This window comes from Dreissena polymorpha, chromosome 5, assembly GCF_020536995.1.
Source record: "Dreissena polymorpha isolate Duluth1 chromosome 5, UMN_Dpol_1.0, whole genome shotgun sequence".
Classification (NCBI taxonomy): Eukaryota; Metazoa; Mollusca; class Bivalvia; order Myida; family Dreissenidae; genus Dreissena; species Dreissena polymorpha.
This window is the reverse complement of record NC_068359.1, coordinates 49,258,010-49,276,884: the sequence shown is the minus strand read 5'-3', so window position 1 is coordinate 49,276,884 and position 18,875 is coordinate 49,258,010. Positions and strand designations below refer to the sequence as shown.

At 33.8% G+C, this 18,875-nt stretch overlaps 2 protein-coding genes across 18 annotated transcripts in view; one reads left to right on the top strand and one right to left on the bottom strand.

Annotated features, from left to right (window-relative positions):
- Positions 1-15,924, bottom strand: part of LOC127880711 (integrator complex subunit 13-like) — a 126,958-nt gene extending 111,034 nt beyond the window's left edge. For 15 of the 17 annotated variants that reach the window (XM_052428056.1, XM_052428068.1, XM_052428057.1 and 12 more), the window contains exon 1: positions 2,449-2,585. The gene's annotated coding sequence lies outside the window, so the exon portion shown is untranslated. Of the gene's footprint in view, positions 1-2,448; positions 2,586-15,777 lie in introns of those variants that run through there. The other 2 variants (XM_052428055.1, XM_052428054.1) reach the window with 2 other exon arrangements.
- On the top strand, positions 2,610-10,093 carry LOC127880714 (EF-hand calcium-binding domain-containing protein 10-like). Its single transcript, XM_052428073.1, has 4 exons — positions 2,610-2,777; positions 3,927-4,091; positions 6,598-6,688; positions 9,561-10,093. The coding sequence occupies exons 1-4, from the start codon at positions 2,660-2,662 to the stop codon at positions 9,604-9,606; spliced, it is 420 nt and encodes a 139-aa protein (XP_052284033.1). The 5' UTR covers positions 2,610-2,659; the 3' UTR covers positions 9,607-10,093.
- Positions 15,925-18,875: the final 2,951 nt, after the last annotated feature.

Below are 18,875 nucleotides of genomic sequence, written 5' to 3'. Positions count from 1 at the left end.
TTAACCCGGTATTTAATTGCATCTTTGTTCATCGCAATCAGATTATCTTGTTATGATCGGATACTGTCCAGACAATTACAAATTAAACAATGGTGTCATAAACCCAGTGACCTATACTTTGGGTGCCTGCGTAAACCAAATGTGGCAGAAAATTTTATGGTCATTAAACACAATTTATGATACCTCCTTGTCATCTCTTGGCATATTGCCCAGTCATTTCAGCCAAATTTTAAAGCCAACATACATAACAGTTGCTTTAATAAAATATGTTGACATATTTTAAAAAAAATGAAGATATCAGTCCGAAATAGATTAGCAGGATTAAGTGTATATATAATAGCCAGTTTAATCATAATATACAGTGTTTAATGTCTATAAATTTAAAATTGTGTGCAATTTTGCTTCAACACAATTAATGTATTTAACGATTACCGGCAAATATAAAATCGGCAATTACCGTAAACATTGTACATTACAGCAGTGCATGAAACATCATCATGAAAACAAGCAATCACAAATACTTGCCTAAACTAAATATATAGTGTTATTCATCATAAAATGCTTGATTGTTACATGTATCACTCCTTATCAAAAAGTAAAGAGATTTCAATATACATGCAAAGACAGTTCAATTGGCACATTGTGCAGGGTTTTTTTCCATTTGTATGCTTAAAATTATTAATAATAATTATTGTCATTCAATGGAAACGAAATTAAAATTCATTCAATGGAAAAGAAAATTACAAAATTTAACAATTGTTATGTATTCCGCTTTTTTAGGGCTTTGTTTTATTATTGATTAAATGCCCCTCTTACACATTCGACCGCTGATGAACAATAACAATATCCACACCACTTAGAATTATGATCAATAAATATCTGTTCCATTATTTTTATATATCATTTATAAAAGTCTTACTATAAGAAAGAATACGGCTTATCTATTTGTTCTGTTTTGTGGAATTTTCAGTATTTAGTCTTTCGATCAATTTTACTCTGATGCTAATAACTAATTCGTATTTTTATAAAGACGAAAATATATTTATGAATAAAAATTTATTGGTACTAAATATGATTTATTTGCGCTATTATCTAAGAGATTTGATGTTTATTTCGGATTATTTTATCGTTTTATTGACTAAACAAAAGTCCTAATATAATAAATAAATAAATTTTATTTTGAGTCGGCAAGACATATAACAAATAACATAAGCTGCAAAGCTTTTTAACCGACTAAACAACAAGTGTAAGCAATAAAACATGAGTAAAACAGCTAAAAGAAAGATCAAATACATGTTTTTAAGGGTGAAAGCAAAAATTAAGATAATAAATTACATGCAACACTGAAATAAGTTTGACAATATTAAAGCATTAATAAAATTTGAGGCAATTAAAAACTGTGTAGGAAGCTGCTGATCTAGACCTGCTAGTAGGACTAAAAACTGCAATAAGACGAGTGAATAAGAATCTGAATTCAAAAAGAAACACAAAAGTGCGACAGATAAAAAAGTGCTAAGAACGAATATCACCTCGAATCAGATTCGAAATGAACTGATCAGCAGCTTTCTCACACTAAAAACAGAATAAAGCATGAAACAAAATTAAGCATGAAACAAAATAGGAGCAAACTAGAAGCAAGCACAGGCAATCAGAATAAAATAATACATACTACATAAGCAAAACATAGACATCAAAAGCCACTAAACACAAATTAGAAGCTAGCACAAAAATAAAGCATTAAACAAATTAGAAGCAAACTAGAAGCAAGCACAGGCAGACAAAATAAAATAATACATAGTACATACGCAAAAACAAAGACATCAAAAGCCACTAAACACAAGTTAGAAGCAAGCACAAGCTATCAGAATAAAAAACTAAATAATACATAAGCAAAACAGAGGCAGCAAAAGCAACTAAACACAGTGTGGCATGCAGCTCCAGAACTTTATGTACATATGTAACTTTACAGGAAGAACATTTGCATTCTTTGCCAGTCCAGCTCATCATAAAGCTTTTAAATTGGTTAAAATTCCTTTATACATGTTTTACATTACTGTAACCAGTGTTTTTGCCAACCAGTCAGTGCGCATGCGCTGAAAATCCCGAATGTAAACAATAACAATTAACTCGTCTATATGGTCCCAAGAGTCCTTGATTCTTGAGATTTTAGGTCTAAGGAAAGCCCTGTAGCAATAACAGTTGCCAGCCATTAAGAAACATGTTATTTATCAAATATAGAAGTGGTAAATATGTTTCATTATTTTCACCATTATATATGAGTATAATTGACGTGTCAAAAATTAAGAGGTTTGAAAGATGGTTCGTCCATGATATAATCCGAAAATGGTTAGTCCGAATATTATCAATTTCAGCGTTTTGCAATTAAAACATATCCAAGTCACTGACTCGTCGGTTTAATAAAATAAGTCCACCTTAAAAGACGGTTACCTTCTGATAACTTTGTTTAAAATATTGTATTATTCGTTATTGCTGTTTTAAGTTGTTAAACATCTTAACATATAACTTTTAAGCAATGGGCGCTGCCATTTTTAGACTGTCTAGCTATTAGGGAGGACAAAAAGACATAAAATAATAACACAAATCTTGAAACCAATCAACCACCTGTTGGTTGCTCAGAAACCATTTCCGCTTCTTCAAAATGGCGTCTGACGGTACAATTCCTCTTCGTGAAGAAGAAACGCGGACTTATCTTCAGGATCACAAAATACTAGAACTATTTAATAATATGACATCACAACTAATTTTTCACAGGCCCGGTATGTTATAAAAAATATTTGTATCCCATATATTTCTAATTCCCGATTTGTGTTATTTTCCATTATGATTTTTTATCCAGTTAATTTTATACTAAGGTGATCACTCCTTCCTTGACGTTTGCTTCTTTACCCTCTGACCTAGACTGGCTTCCCCTCGTACAATTGTGTTACCTGTTAGTCCATAAAAACGGACTGCCAAAGCCTTTGATAATTTTTGGTATGGCGGCGTCAGTCCATATGCACCTCTTCATAAACATGGGTTCAGTTTGAGACAAATTGAAGAAAATAATGAATAAACTTCATAAACATGTTAAATTTACCTGCGGATGTTATTCTTTGCATGCACCCTATAAAAACACGACGATGTTTCAACACACTTTTCTCGCTGACATGTTTATGTTTACATTTGAAACAGTGTATTTTGTATCAAAACCACATCGTTATCGACTTTAAAGGCTGGAGCACATAACCCGACGTGCAAAATATTGGTGTACTGCGACCTATTCAATATTGGGTCAATTTTCCAATATGGCGGATACAGCTTACAAAACAAAACCTAAGTCAATAAAATCAATTATTTCTTGCTTTAATGGTACCATTTGGATGAGTTTGTGGTTTAGATAGGTAAACTTTAATAAGTTCTTGCAGTTTCAGTGTTCCCTTGCATTTTTGATAACATTTTGCACCCATGGACAAGAGAGAGCGCATTGCAACTCGAAGCAGCCCATTGGGCTATAAAGCTTAGAGTTGAATTATTGCAACTATGTTACCTGTATGCAGCAAATTTTGTTGCTGTGTAAATGCAGACAATTCCCAAACTCTGTCTTCTTGTTTCTTACTGAAGTTACTCCTTCATCATTCTAGAGCATGATGTTTTTTCTCTTTGTTTTTTGGCAACCAGAATGAAAGAAAAAAATTACGGGGTAAAATAGTTATATTTTGCCAGCAAATTATTACCTGATTTTTTTTTTTTGGGGGGGGGGGGGGGGAAGTGTTTCTATTTTTAGGCCCAATGAGGATATAATATAATTAAATAATCAACCTATGCAAGAATGGTTATATGGGATTTGCAATGGATAACGGAATCTAAGTATAATGATATGCAACATTAGATGTTTGTTAATTCATGCATTTCTGCCCGTCTGATAGCTGATCCCAAGAAGTTTATGATTGAAACCATGGAACGGCTTCAGAAGTCACAGGCTACTAAACGCGACTACCCCTGCCTGTTTGATGACAGCAATATTCAGTCTGTATACGGCATGCTCGATCCAACTAACAGGGGATACATTACACTGCAACAGTACAATGAAGGTAGAATTTCAGCAATTTGTGTATGATTTCACATATAAATTCAATAAACTGAGGCATATATTTGTTCTGATATTGTTATTGGAATGCATTTTTTAATTGATTCATATTTTTTTTTCATAATTATATGAGTTTTAAAGCTTATAAATAGTTGTTCTCCTAAAAACATATATGAATATTAGATATATGCAATTATGATATTGTGGTGCATGTGACTTCTCCATTGCTGGTTTATAAACACTTATATGTACACTGTAACTCCAATATAGTGCGGTCCGTTATAACGCTGTGTCCAATATAAGGCGAGGGGTCATTGGATCCCGTTTTTTCTCCAACCTTCCATACTGATTCAAATCCATGTTATGCAACTTCATGTTTTTTCATAAATTCAAAGAAGCCGGCGATCACAGTTTGATTGCTTTATCCGTCCTTTTAACTGATTTTAATCGATTAGAGGTTAAACGACACTCGACAGCTAATTGGTGTTAATCTGTTGTGTAATGTCAATAAAGGTGTGAAAACTTGCGAGTAGGTGTTTATTACATGTATTCCCTATCAGAGCGGTTCGGTGCGCTAATTTCAATAAGGCAAGTGCAAGCGGAATAATTATCAAATTAAAGTTATTTAAAACGATTACCTGTTTATGTTGTGTATTTATCGTGTATTGTATTTTATTGTATAAACTATGGCTGTGTAAGTGTGTTATCGTTTATTATATGCTACACATGCTTGATAAATAAAAATATCTTTGTGTGTGTTTAATGTTTCAGTACGTATACGAAAAATGAATTAAAAAATCCTGACGATTTATTTACATGCTAACGCAGTGTAATAGTTAACTTTGATGCACTTAAATTTTTGCCCGTTATCAGAAAGTCCACGGAAAGCACGTTTTTTACATGCTGCATATGACGCAATAAAACATTTCTTTGTACATGTATCGTATTGCATTCAATCTAAATTTAAATTCGCTCGTCCAATGAAAGCTGTGTCCCATAATGCACTGTACTAATTTTTCTGAAAAATGGCGTAGGCATATGAATTTGTTTACGAAGTTCGTAAATATATTTCTTGTCATAAATGTTAAACATTATTTTTTCGCAAGTGATGTAATTATATTGGATTATCGGATAAATGTGCACATTAGAAAAGCGGTATGTATACTGTTATCGTTCGATTCGGTTTATATGCATATATTTGCGGATGACAACACAGCATGACGATACACAGGACCCATCTTATAGGCTATACTTTACCTGTTTTTATAGCCCCTTAAATAAATAAGCTCAAAACTTATAACGCTGTCCGTTTATAACGCTGTTGCGTGGCTTGGACCCCGTCATCCGCGTTATATTGGAGTTACAGTGTATAACACATTAAAAGCAATAATAAGAGCTTATGTGATCACCTTTTGCTTGTCCTCCAGCGTCAATATTTACCATGTTGATACACCATAGGGGCAACAATTATTACCAATTGTTATGAAATATGGTCTTTACATGTGACATTAAAAACTAGATCACCATGTCAAATTTAAGAAAAAGCTTGTGAACACTGTGTTCACATAGATTGCCAAATCTTCAGGAAACCTGGTCAGTTTGAAAATTGATTACATGGGGTAACAAACTAGGTCACTTGGTCAAATTGAAGGAAAAGCTTGGGAACACTATAGGTCACTTTTATTGACCAATCTTCATAAAATTTTGTCAGAGCTTTTTTATTCAGTTGATACCTCAGCCAAGTTTGAAACTGCATGCATGAGTCTCTTGTGGTAAAAAACTAGGTTACAGGGTCAATTTAAAGAAAAAAATCTTGAACACTTTAGAGGCAACATATTTAGCCCAATCTTTATGATTTTATTTGTGCTAATGATGTCTCTAAGAAATGTTACTCGCATGAGGTAAAAAAACTAGGTCATAAGGTCAACAAATTTGTGACAAATCTTGAGGCCACATTCATTGTCCAATCTTCTTAAAATTTGGTGACAATATTTGTCCCAATGAAATATCAGCGATCAAAACCTAGGTCACTAAGTTGAATTAAAGTAAAAAGGTTGTAAACACTCAAGAGGCCACATTTATTGCCTAATCTTTATGAAACTTGTTTAGAAAATTTATCACAATTATATCTCGGCTGAGTTTGGAACTTGGTCATATGGGGTAAAGAACTAGGTCAATAGGCCACATTGATGAAAAAGCTCGTGAACACTCTAGGGGCCACATTTATTGTTCAATTTTTATAAAACTTGGTTAAAATATTTGTTCCAAATAAATTTTGCCACTTGGTTTCAAAAACTAGGTCACTTGCTCAAATTCAATAAAAAAACTTTAGAGGCCCGTTTTCTGCCAAATCAGCATACAACTTGCTCCCAATATGTGTTCCAATGATTTCTTGGCTATCAAAAAGCTAATTAAAACAGTTGAGTTTGTTTGGTTCTCAAATGAGCGACCTACGTCCTTTCGCCCAATTGTTTATGTATACAACCTATATGAATCATTCCTGGTTTCAGCCTTAGAGACATTTGGTATTCAGAACTTCAATGAGAAGCCAGAAGGAGCAGCCGATGACAGAATAACCTTTGAAACTTTTATGCTGGAAGCGTAAGTTGTGCTTTAGGATAAATTTAGATACTTGTTGGTGCAAATCTTACATATATTTGTTGTATTCTGAAAAATAAATAATAAAGACATGTATTTATGAATTCAAAGATTTGACAAATAATTTAAAAAGAAAGATCATTGTTTAATGCTAAGATGTGGTGTTTCTTTTTATATATAAGTGTATTTTGAAGTTTGATTAATGTTGAAAGGTTGTATATGTGACTGTTTTCATGTATTACAGTATCTATCAAGATTTGACTACCAAAGATGACATTCTATTGGTTTATGGTTTTGTTGATGTTCTTACAAATGAAAAAAGTTTGCAAAATGATACTGACTAGAAATAATATAATTCATTAAAACACATCTGTAGATGTGCTTAATTAACCCATGGCTTAACTTGGAAACAAGAGTATTTTGAAGTGTCTGTCAGATTTGGAGCAGTCTGTAGCTGTAAATGTGTAACATAATTATCCTGTAACTGTTGAAGAATTTGTCAATCAATACGGATGTACCTGTATGGAGCATTAGTTTAGTTTAAACCTTTTTATTTTAGCTTTATTGCATAGAAAGCCTAAGGCTTATTTGAAACGCTCTCTAGTCCATTTCCTGGGACTAGAAACAGTACTTTGTGTCTATGGGGAAAATCTAAAGAACACTCCCACAGTGGGGATTAAACCCGTGACCTCCCGATCGCTAGGCGGACACCATATCCACTACACCACTGCAATCTTAACACCTTGTACCCTCTTACTGGGAGAAATTCCAAGGGTGTTCAAAAGAATAATCAAATAAATTGTAAAATAACCAGCGTTATGCAAAATGGGTCTTATGCTATATTCGGCAACATTGCACCAAACCAGGCTGTACATCAGCAGTCTACCCAGAAGTTACTTTGTCATATAATTATCCCTTTACCACTTAGAGACTTATTTTGACGCAACTGCAGTCCCTTGGAAAGTTAAATTAAATTAAAGACCTTTCTTACTAGATTCAAGCTTAAATAGCTTTAAATGCTTCATTTCCAACCCTTAGATACTGGTAGGAAGCAAACAGCATAAAACCTGAACAGACTGCGTTTTACTTTCAGGCTGTTCTGGTTTTATGCTGTTTGCACATAGCCTTTTTCACTTAGCTTTTAAGTGGAAAAGGGTTAATAAGACTGCAAAACAAGGCTTGACTTTAAAGCAGACAGGGTTACTATTGACCAGACTGCATGTCTGCCCAGGTTGGCCAGCAGCCATGCTCGCCACATATGGCATAAGGCCCCTTTTTTGCATGAGTTGGCTAGAATCATGTTCAAAAAGCATATTGTGAAATTGTAATTGGTATTTTAAATGATAATTATATTATTACTTCATTTAAATAATAAGCCACTGACAAGATGATTATTAGAAGTCAGTTGCTGGGACCCCAAAATGTTTTACTCAGACAATTCGGACATATGATTTAACCGCCCCTGCCATATATAATATTTGTATTATGGCTTGTTAGCAAAATGAATCATGATTCTTGAACATGAGAACTTCTATTCTCATATTTAGGGGTACATACTAACTTAAAACAACACTGAGTTTGAGAATGTATGTATGACCTGCCTATTTTCTAGCATTACTTATACTGGTACTTCAATGTCACATAAAAAGTTTGCATCCTTGAACTATGATAGCATTAAAATTGAACATTGTTCTGGGAAAACAGTGCTTAATGCATGTGCATACAGTGTTGTCATAGATTATAAGGCACTTTTGGCCTTAACTGGATTGTTGGTAAGAAGAGATTCCTTTAAAGGGACTATCAACCACGAATAATGAAAAAAGAAAAGTTCTAAAATACCGTATTTTTGTACAATTATTAGTTTATATTGATTAAAATATCACAACTGGTATATTACATTACTTGAAAAAAGTTCATATTTTCAGTATATTTGGTAATACAATTTTGCGATGTGAAATATATAAAATATATACAATTCACTATGCATGCACAATTTGCATTACTGGGTTTACCACGTGACGATGATGATCAATCTACTGGTGTTATTTATAGTTAACTGGTAGTTACCTGGTAGACATTATCACATACCCAGTAAAATTTATTACCGAATATACTGAAAATATTAAAACTTAACAACTTTTTTCAAGTAATGTAATATATCAGTAGTGATATTTTAATAAATATAAACTAATGATTTTAAAAAAATACGGTATTTTACAACTTTTCTTTTCTTGGTGGTCGTTGTTGACAGTCCCTTTAAATGGAAAATACCATTAAAGTTGAAAGTGTTGTACCTTATTAGCCTTGCAGACTGACGTTTTCCTAAAGCAATGCTCATTGGTAAGAATATCATGTTAAAGCGAGATTATACGATTTTGTATATGTGTTAAATTGTAATATATTGATAAAATATGTTACAATAACACAAAATAGGCAAAAACAATTATGCATTGAGGACAAATTTCATAAAATGCAGCAAAGACAAATTAGCGCCCCGAGCCGATTGTGACGAAGATATTTCGTACATATTTTCCTACAATAACCGAAGCATTCGTCTTTTGAGTTAGTGTTCGTGTGTCGTATGAATAGATTTTGTTGCAGGAATTTAAAATGAACCGTTAAACTAAATTAAGATTCACATCGTACATGCATGATTTACATGCTGGGGAATTCGACTGTACAGACATTTTCGACTTCAGAATAAAATATCTGGCTTATTTCGCATTTTTCGACACATGTTCTTCTTAACTTTTATTTGAATTTATATTGAAATACAGATATTTAATAGGTTTTTTACACATTATATATGAATCAATAAATATTTGACAAAATCGTATAATCTCGCTTTAAGACATTATTTATTCCCTGTTTCCAGGAGAAATGGTCTTCAGAGAGTCTCTGCAACTTTCCACTCCACATGAACTCTTCATCTGTGTCCTGACTTGTGTTTGTGTCATAAACAGTAATTTTAAATCTATAACAAATTGTAATGTTATGCAATATGACATAAAATATATACATGAATCTGAAAGTCTAAACTAAACCAACATCAGATGAAATTCGAAACGAGACAAGCCTTCGTGTATTAGATTATTTGAGATATTCTCTTGCATTTAGATTTGGTTTCATATTATTTATTCAAAGTGACTATACACAACAATTTTTGAACATCCACATTTGTTCATTTGATATTTATAAAACTATTTATCAATTAATCAAATATTTATTCTGTTGTTTTCATTTTTCTTTTGTATGCTATGAATGTTGTTTGAATGTTTTGCATCAGGTTATTACTCAATAGTGACTTCAATTACATTAATATTAAAATTAACACATTTAAATGGGTCAGTGTCTTTAATTTTCATCAGATAATAAGTTTGTTACATTTCTATTAAAATGAAAAATGTATGTTGTATTGTTTTAAACTGACTATTTCACAGATATTGGTATATTTGAAATCAAAAACATTCTATCAGTAAAACATGCTTTTTCCAAATTATGAATGAAAATCGTTTAAAAATGGTTTTATAATTTCTTCATTCATATGCTTTATGAACCTCACACAAAACAATGTTTTCATGTATTTCTCAAGCATGAGCATATTTTGGCTTGTTCATACATACTACCGGTACATACTATCGTTTTGGAACCTATGAAGACATTTAAAATTGTCATTATGCCACTCTGTAAAAAGGTCCCTTTAATGGACATCTGTAAACTGGTCCCTTTCATGAGCATCCGTAACAAGTCCCTCAAATGGATATAAGGAATGCTTATCAATATCACTATGGTAACAGGTGCCTTTAATGGACACGTGTAAACATGCACCTTAAATAGACTTATGTTAAAAGGTCCCTTAATAGGCTTCTGTAAGCAGGTCCCATTAATGAGCATCTATAAACAGGCTCTTTTAATGAACATCAATAAACAGGTCTCTTTAATGGACATCTGTAAACAGGTCCCTTTAATGGACATATGTAAACAGTTCTCATTAATGGACACGTGCAAACAGCTAGCTTTGGTGGTCATGTGTTTACAGGTCTCTTTAATGAACATCTGTAAACTGGTCGTTAATAATTGATTTCAGTACACAGGTCCCTTTTAATCGACATCTGTAAACAGGTCCCTTTAATGAACATCTATAAAAAGGCCCCTTTAATCAACATCTATACAGAGATCCCTTAAATGGTCATCTGTAAACAGCTTCCATTAATGAGCATCTGTAAAATGCTCCATTTATAAGGTCCCTTTAATGGTCATCATTAAACATGTCCATATAATGCACATCTGTCATTTTAATAGACATAGACATCAGTAAATAGGTTCATTTGATGGACAAAGTCAACTTTTTTCAGACAGAAGACGCATCATTCATGAGTTTTTTTGCTATTTAAAACGATGTATTTTCAGTTTCATTCAAGGAATACAAAAACAACTAGGACAGATGTATATAATAACTAGATGTGTCTGAAACATGTCGAGCCCATTGTCAGTAATTCACACTAATCAACAGCTGTTTATGGCTTATAAGGGGCGTATGACAGGAAATCGTATCTAGCCAGTCAGCCGGGGGGGGGGTGCTTCAGACTTTTTTTTGCTGCAGCAGAAATAAAAGTTTCGACCCCTTTGGTGCGCCATATCAGTCATAATGGTCGAGTGTTTGAGTGTACTAGTTAACGTTCATTCAGCTTGTCCGGATTGTAATTTTGTCGCTCATCGCAGAATGTAAACAAAGCTTACCACAAATGTTACCATTTTGAGAGAACATGTAATACCTCTCTACCTACCTATTTCTTTACAATTTTATAAAATTGTTAGTATTTAAATGACTAACAAATATTATGAAAGCAATAGGAAAAGAACGATTTTAATTTAACAGGTGCTCGAAATGCGAAACCCATTTACGCCTATCAACTTTAAACATTCCATATTTTACGCACAAATACGGTCATATTTTAGAGAATTAAATTTTATGTGTTGTTTAATGTAGTTGTAGTGACGAATTTGTGCATATAATATGTGTTTTTTCGTTATTTTTAATGGGTACGAAACTTTGGTTTTGTTCCGAACTGGTTCGTACCAAAAGTTCAAAAATCGCAAAATCAACAGTTTCTAAAACGATTTCAAACCATGAATGTCCAAATAAAAAAGTCAAGTTTTTGGGGGTTATTATCGGATATATAAAATTGCTAGCTTCAATATTGCAGAAGTGACATTACATGAGCAATTTTGACCCATATATTTGACCTTGAAGGATGACCTTGACCTTTCACCACTCAAAATGTGCAGCTCCATGAGATACACATGCATGCCAAATATCAAGTTGCTATCTTGAATATTGAAATACTGCAAATTTGTACATTAAATTAGCGATTTTGACACATATATTTGACCTTTGACCTTGAAGGATGACCTTGACCTTGAGCTTTCACCACTCAAAATGTGCAGCTCCATGAGATACATATGCATGCCAAATATCAAGTTGATATCTTCAATATTGCAAAAGTTGTTGCAAATGTTAAAGTTTGCGCAAACCAACCAACAGACCAACCAATAGACAGGGCAAAAACAATATGTCCCCCACTACTATAGTGGGAAACATAAAAAGGAAACCAATGTAAATAAAATGAACTATGAAATATTTGGGGGTTTCAACACAAAATCATAGATAATGGTTATTTGGGGGTTATAACACAAAATCATAGATAATGGTTATACCAGTATCTTTTTCTATTTTGTTTAAAATAATCGGCCGATATATTAATATTTACAGTAGAAAAAAAATCGTTCCATGTAACTTCATTGAGTGCCTTTTACACTGAAATTCCCGACGCTCTTTGATGCTTTGCATCAATACTTATTTACGCATGGTTTACCTTTCTTGCATATTGTACAGAGATCAATTAAGTAAATGAGCAAATTTGTGCGATTTTATTACATGTGCTCACCATGATCAGTATTATTTGTTTTGATGCGACGTACGTACGTTTTGCCAGATATATGTTAAGTGCCATGTTGACGCCTGTGAGATATAAGTGTTCAATGTGACATTATTTGGGTCAGATTGTTGTGACCAACTAAGCTAAACATCATGTATGTTACTAGATTGATTGAGACAAAATGTATGGTAACACGTATGAAACATTGTAACAATATCATACATTGACTGCCTAGATTTAAATTTTTGATTTTCTATTTCTTTAAGTGTAGTTAAAATGTTAGGTGATATCTTTTGATATCAGGCGGGCAGTGTGTTGCCTGCGGCACGTTATCTTTTCGGTAGATTTTCTTTCCGACTGTTTTTTCCTCCTTATATTTTCTTTCGGGTTTTATTTGCATATTTTCCGGAATTCAGGAAAGAAGCAGCGATTTGCTGAACAATGTCCAAATTTAGTCTGTAGCCCCCACGTGTTGTAAGTTTTTTTTCGGCGTAAGCTGCATAAGCCAGCTTTTCACCTTAGCCTGACCTTTGTAAGTGTCCAATAAAATTCCAATAAAATTTCCCGCGGCTAGGTACGAATGAATACACTTCATTTATTCCATTGGCTGATTTGAGTTTACCACCAGAACATTGGAAACATATCCGCGTCTTTGTAACACTGTTTTACTGTATGAAACAATTTTATCTCGAATGAAAAGGCTTAATAGATAGAACAGTTTTACACTCAATTCTCGACATCAATACAGTTTGTGCGTACACCTTTTATTTTCAGAGTATTACCAGCGCAAGAGCGTTTATACTTAAAAGGCTATGTTCTCATATTTAGTTCTTACTTCCTTATTCCTGTCAACATGTTAACATGTAAAAGTATAAAGAGCAATGGAAGCGAGGCCTCAATTTAAAGCATTGCATTTCAACCCGCGAGTTCAGAGTTTATATACAGGTCATCACCGGAGTTGGCGGCCAGTAAAATAATCGTTATATAATAAAGACGCTATCCGTGAACTAGGTGACCTGGAATTTTCTTTAGACCAGAAATATGTTAAATGAAGATATTCAGCAATATAATTATGGTATGTAAATAATAGATTCTTAATGTGTTTTCAACAATACAATGATAAATATTATTGTTGATAAATTTAACAATAATTATTCGTCCATATTGCCTAATGTGATATTATGAGCATGTAACAGTTTATAGGTGTCTATCGCAACCGTTGATTATTTTTGATGTTTCTACTTCATATACACTTATATTAATTAATGCAGCATCATCATACTAAAACAATATACCAGAAAGAGAAAAATAATGCATTTGAATATCAACCGTACTTTCGTTTGACAACTGATCATGCGTTTACGAGTTGAACCTAGTAGAAGTAGTAATAGTAGTAGTAGTAGTAGTAGTAGTAGTAGTAGTAGTAGTAGTAGTAGTAGTAATAGTAGTAGTAGCAGCAGTAGTAATAGTAGTAGTAGTAGTAGTAGTAGTAGTAGTAGTAGTAGTAGTAGTAGTAGTAGTAGTAGAAGTAGTAGTAGTCGTAGTAGTAATAGTAGTAGTAGAAGTAGTAGTAGTAGTAATAGTAGTAGTAGTAGTAGTAGTAGTAGTAGTAGTAGTAGTAGTAGTAGAAGTAGTAGTAGAAGTAGTAGTAGTTGTAGTAGTAGTAGTAGTAGTAGTAGTAGTAGTAGTAGTAGTAGTAGTAGTAGTAGTAGTAGTAGTAGTAGTAGTAGTAGTAGTAGTAGTAGTAGTAGTAGTAGAAGTAGAAGTAGTAGTAGTAGTAGTAGTAGTAGTAGTAAATGTAGTAGTAGAAGTAGTAGTAGTAGTAGTAGAAGTAGTAGTAGTAGTAGTAGTAGTAGTAGTAGTGTTGGTAGTAGTAGTAGTAGTAGTAGTAGTAGTAGTAGTAGTAGTAGTAGTGGTGGTTGTAGTAGTAGTAGTAGTAGTAGTAGTAGTAGTAGTAGTAGTAGTAGTAGTAGTAGTAGTGGTGGTAGTAGTAGTGGTAGTAGTGGTAGAAGTAGTAGTAGTAGTAGTAGTAGTAGTAGTAGTAGTAGAAGTAGTAGTAGTAGTAGTAGTAGTAGTAGTAGTAGTAGTGGTGGTTGTAGTAGTAGTAGTAGTAGTAATCCCATACAATACAGATAAAGCTTTAGAAAAAAACAGGCCACAATTGTGTGTCCCCAAACTAACTGGAAGTGTCTAGAGCGGAAGTCGCAGTGCTAATGATGAACTATAGTGTATGAAACTTCATTCCAGTGGCAGGCAATCCTTTCTAAAATTTTCGTATTTTTGAAAAATGTTAAATATGTTTACTTACAAATCGATAATATTCTGAATATTCTTAACTTATTCTAATAGCAGGAAAAAAAGTTGAATACAAAAAATTACTTTCCCGGGAGTTGAACCCGGGTCCTCTGGATGCAAAAGCCAACACGAACCCACTGCGCCACACAACCTTAAAGGGGCATTTTCACATTTTGGTAACTTGTATTCGATTCGAAAATTTTCGTTGTACCGGTAGTTATGATATTTGAGAGAAAACAGTAATACAGAACATTTACCATGCTCTAAAAATATCCATTATATGCATCTTTTGACGATTTAAAAACCTGAACAGTATAAAGCGATGCAGCGCAAAACGATTGAATAATTTGGGTTTTGTGTTTGTCTTTATATCAGTGTGGCCATACCACGTGGTCCGTGACGTCATTTTGGCTAGCACGCAAAGTAGAAAATTGTAAACATTGCCTCCGCTAAGAAACTTCAAATCCACGTAAGTATCTTATTATTTACTCTATTTTGACGAAATAAAGCACAGGCTATGGGTATAGTTGAGAACTATTCCCGGTTATATAAATATTTGACACCAGATGAGTAGTTTGGTCTATCATTCGAGGCAAATTCCTAATTTTTACGTTACAATGCACACATGCACGACAAGCACATTTTAAATCTTCCAAAATATCCGTTTTATATTCGGTTTTTCAGTGTACTAATATAAGCGGACGTGAATAATTCCATAAAAAATGTGTTTTGTCCGAAAAAAAAATATCTTAAAACACCATCTGAAGACATTTCTAATGAACACACACAAAAATAACAAGTTGGCAAATTTTATTGTCGGTTCATAATGGGTGTTAGCCTTAGATCTGCGTGTATTACCTTTTGCCGTGGAGTCCAAATAATGTAGGAGCGACTGTTCGCCCTGTCAAATTTTGCGTAGATCCGCCCGGTCAAAACATCGTAGGAGCGACTGTCCGCCCCGTCAAATTTTGCGTAGGAGCGATTGTCCGTAGGAGCGATTGTCCGGGATTTATCTGTTTTTTCTCTGTTAAAGCAATCGAACAGAATTAAGAAATGATGTTCTAAAATCAGTCTTGGTGTTACTACGGCTCGATTTGTCATTGTCGGCTCGGGTACTACTAACATGTTACAGGCTACACATCAGTAAATCGATATTTTATTACGCCTTGTTCCGGATCAGTGATTCGTCTTAATATTCATTCCATTGTCCGTTAATAGATGACAAGAAATAGATCCTATACAAATATGAAGAGACATTTATAATGAGCGCATTCATGACTCGATATATGGTGTTTTACATATGAATAAAAAATATGATTTAGTTTTACTTCAGTTCAGTTGAAACTTGGTTTAGACAACAATGCCGAGAACCATTTTCTCGTAACTCACCATGTGCTTATTTTCACGCCAACAGTCTTTTTTCTACGCTATCAGCGCTTTGACTTACCACTGCTTTGGTACTACTGCTACCAAGAATTGTAGCCAAAATGGCCACAACGCCAGTACCCATAACACCAATGTTTTATTATATAGATATAAACACAGAATGTCATCACACACTGAGTCAGAAGATGGAGTAATATTGATACATTGGCAATAAACACGTTGACAGCGCGTCACGCCATTTATTACCAAATCGAGATGTGGATCAATAACGCTGTGCATGGCAGCATACACGATAATATGGTGAAATAAAAAATAATCTTAACTTACAAATACCGGTAGATCTATAAATCTACGGTCGGCCTAGCATCCAACGAACTGTTATATATGGATTTTTATTGATTTATTGATTCTCTGATTGACCAGAGATGTATAAGTAAACATTGATAGATCTTCGGATTGATCAATTAATTTATTTATTCATTTTTGCATTTATACACGTCATTTTTTTCTCATTCGTTCATAACAGATGTTTTAAAAATGAGTGAGGCAAAACACAGGTGGTTAGCGTGTGGCTATGAAATTAATTATTAAAAACATCATTTTGAATAAAAAATAATCAAATTATAACGAAAAGTCAACTTTTGTGACATTTTTTTTTTTTTTTTTACTAATAAATATCATAGCCACACACTAACCACATGTGGGGCCAAAGGGAAAACGTGTCTTGATATGAGTCTTCCGGATATCCTAGAAGTGTTTTGTTAACGCCTTTTTCGGCCACGCCACGCCCACCAACCTAAAAACAAACTTGCCAGAACTCAATGGAACTTTCGCTGGTATTCCATGGATGCTTCAAACCACTCGATTGTCAGCATATTGTGTCATGTGTATCATATTACATTTTGTATATTATGAAACATGCAACACACAATATTCATATGTGTTATTCAAGATCTGTGTCTGTCGCATGCGTAAACATATCTGGGCGTTCACTTTTTTATCACTCAGCCTCACGTGTAAAAACGTAAATTATGAAAATTCAACTTTTAAAACAATTTTTAAATTACATTTTGTAATAATTTTCCACGAATTCGACTTGATTGTTTAATTTACTGTAAGGGCTAATTATACTTAATGATTATTTATAAGTATTACGCGATGATAACAAATGAGTATGATAAAACTGACCGAGATTTGTGGTTACGGGCTTGTTATGTATCCACGTAACTCATAACGCTAATGTGGAAATGATATCAGATAAGAAGATAAATAAACTTTCGCATACCGCCGGACGCATAATGTATTGGAGGAAATTCTAGCAGTGAAAAACTAGATAGATAATCATATGAATGCCCCAAACCTTTGGTTGCTGATTTCTGTCATATGTTTCAAGCGTACTAATGGTTTTGAAGAGCGCCTTATAACACCACGCCAGAATGACAAACGTACGCACCAACACGACATTTGCGATATTAGTTATTTTTGCGTATTAGCTTTGCCATTTTTGCGTATTGGCTTTGCCGTTTTTGCGTAATGGCTTTGCCGTTTTGCGTATTGGCTTTGCCATTTTTGCATATTGGCTTTGCCGTTTTTGCGTATTGGCGTGTTGGCGACTGTCAAACCCGCCAACTGGCCAGAACACGCAAGGAAGCATATTCACCAACTCATTCTCAGTCTTACGAGTTAAGAATATACTAAGACCCAAGGAATCTGCTTTAGGGCTTGCATATAGGCTGGCCACCACTGGTGCCCGTGTCACTAAAAAAAAAAAATGAAGCAAGGGGTAATTAATGAGTTTTTTAATACTAAATCAGGCTCAAAATTAAGGCAAATCGTGAAAAGGACAATTACAATAATATTCTTTATTTTGAGTCTTAAGTTTAAGAATTGTTTGGAGAATACGGACTAGGGACTCGCAAGAACTACACATAAAGGCGACAAAGTTTGTACCCATTTATTGTTTCTCGTCATATTAGATAAGTCCTTGATATATTTTCAAATCCGTCTTGATGCATCACTGGAAATGTCAATTACTATGAATGCAAAAAAAATCAATGGTGTTTCTTTTTGTAGCATATTATTTTTGAAAAGTGTACTGATATTACCATATGAAAACTGGAATAAATACATGTGCGTAAAGTGTCACCCCAGACTAGCCTGTGCAGGCTAATCAGGGACGACACTTTCAGCATACATGGAATTTTCGTTTTAGAGGAGGTTTCTTCTAAACGAAAATCTAGTCTAGGCAGAAATGGTCTTCTCTGATAAGCCTGTGCGCACAGGCTAATCTGGGGCGACACTTTACCAACATGCATTAAGCCCATTTTTCACAGAACGCGACTCATATTATATTGCATGTTTACGGTATATACCCAATGTTTTCAGTACATAATGTATCATTTTGCATGCGACTACTATTCAAAGTGCCCTTACTCGTAACCTGTCTTATGGATGCGCTGTTACTATGTCCCCGACCGGCAGTCAAGCCACACAAACTATAGGTCTGTGAACATGTTATAATAGTTTAATACTTAAATCATTTTGTTACTGGAAGCTGTCGTCATTTATTT

Coding starts and splice junctions, on each gene's coding strand:
- LOC127880714 (XM_052428073.1), top strand. CDS start 2,660: ATGGCGTCTGACGGTACAATTCCTCTTCGTGAAGAAGAAACGCGGACT. Junction 2,778..3,926: donor ACTAATTTTTCACAGGCCCG/GTATGTTATAAA, acceptor CCCGTCTGATAG/CTGATCCCAAGAAGTTTATG. Junction 4,092..6,597: donor ACTGCAACAGTACAATGAAG/GTAGAATTTCAG, acceptor TCCTGGTTTCAG/CCTTAGAGACATTTGGTATT.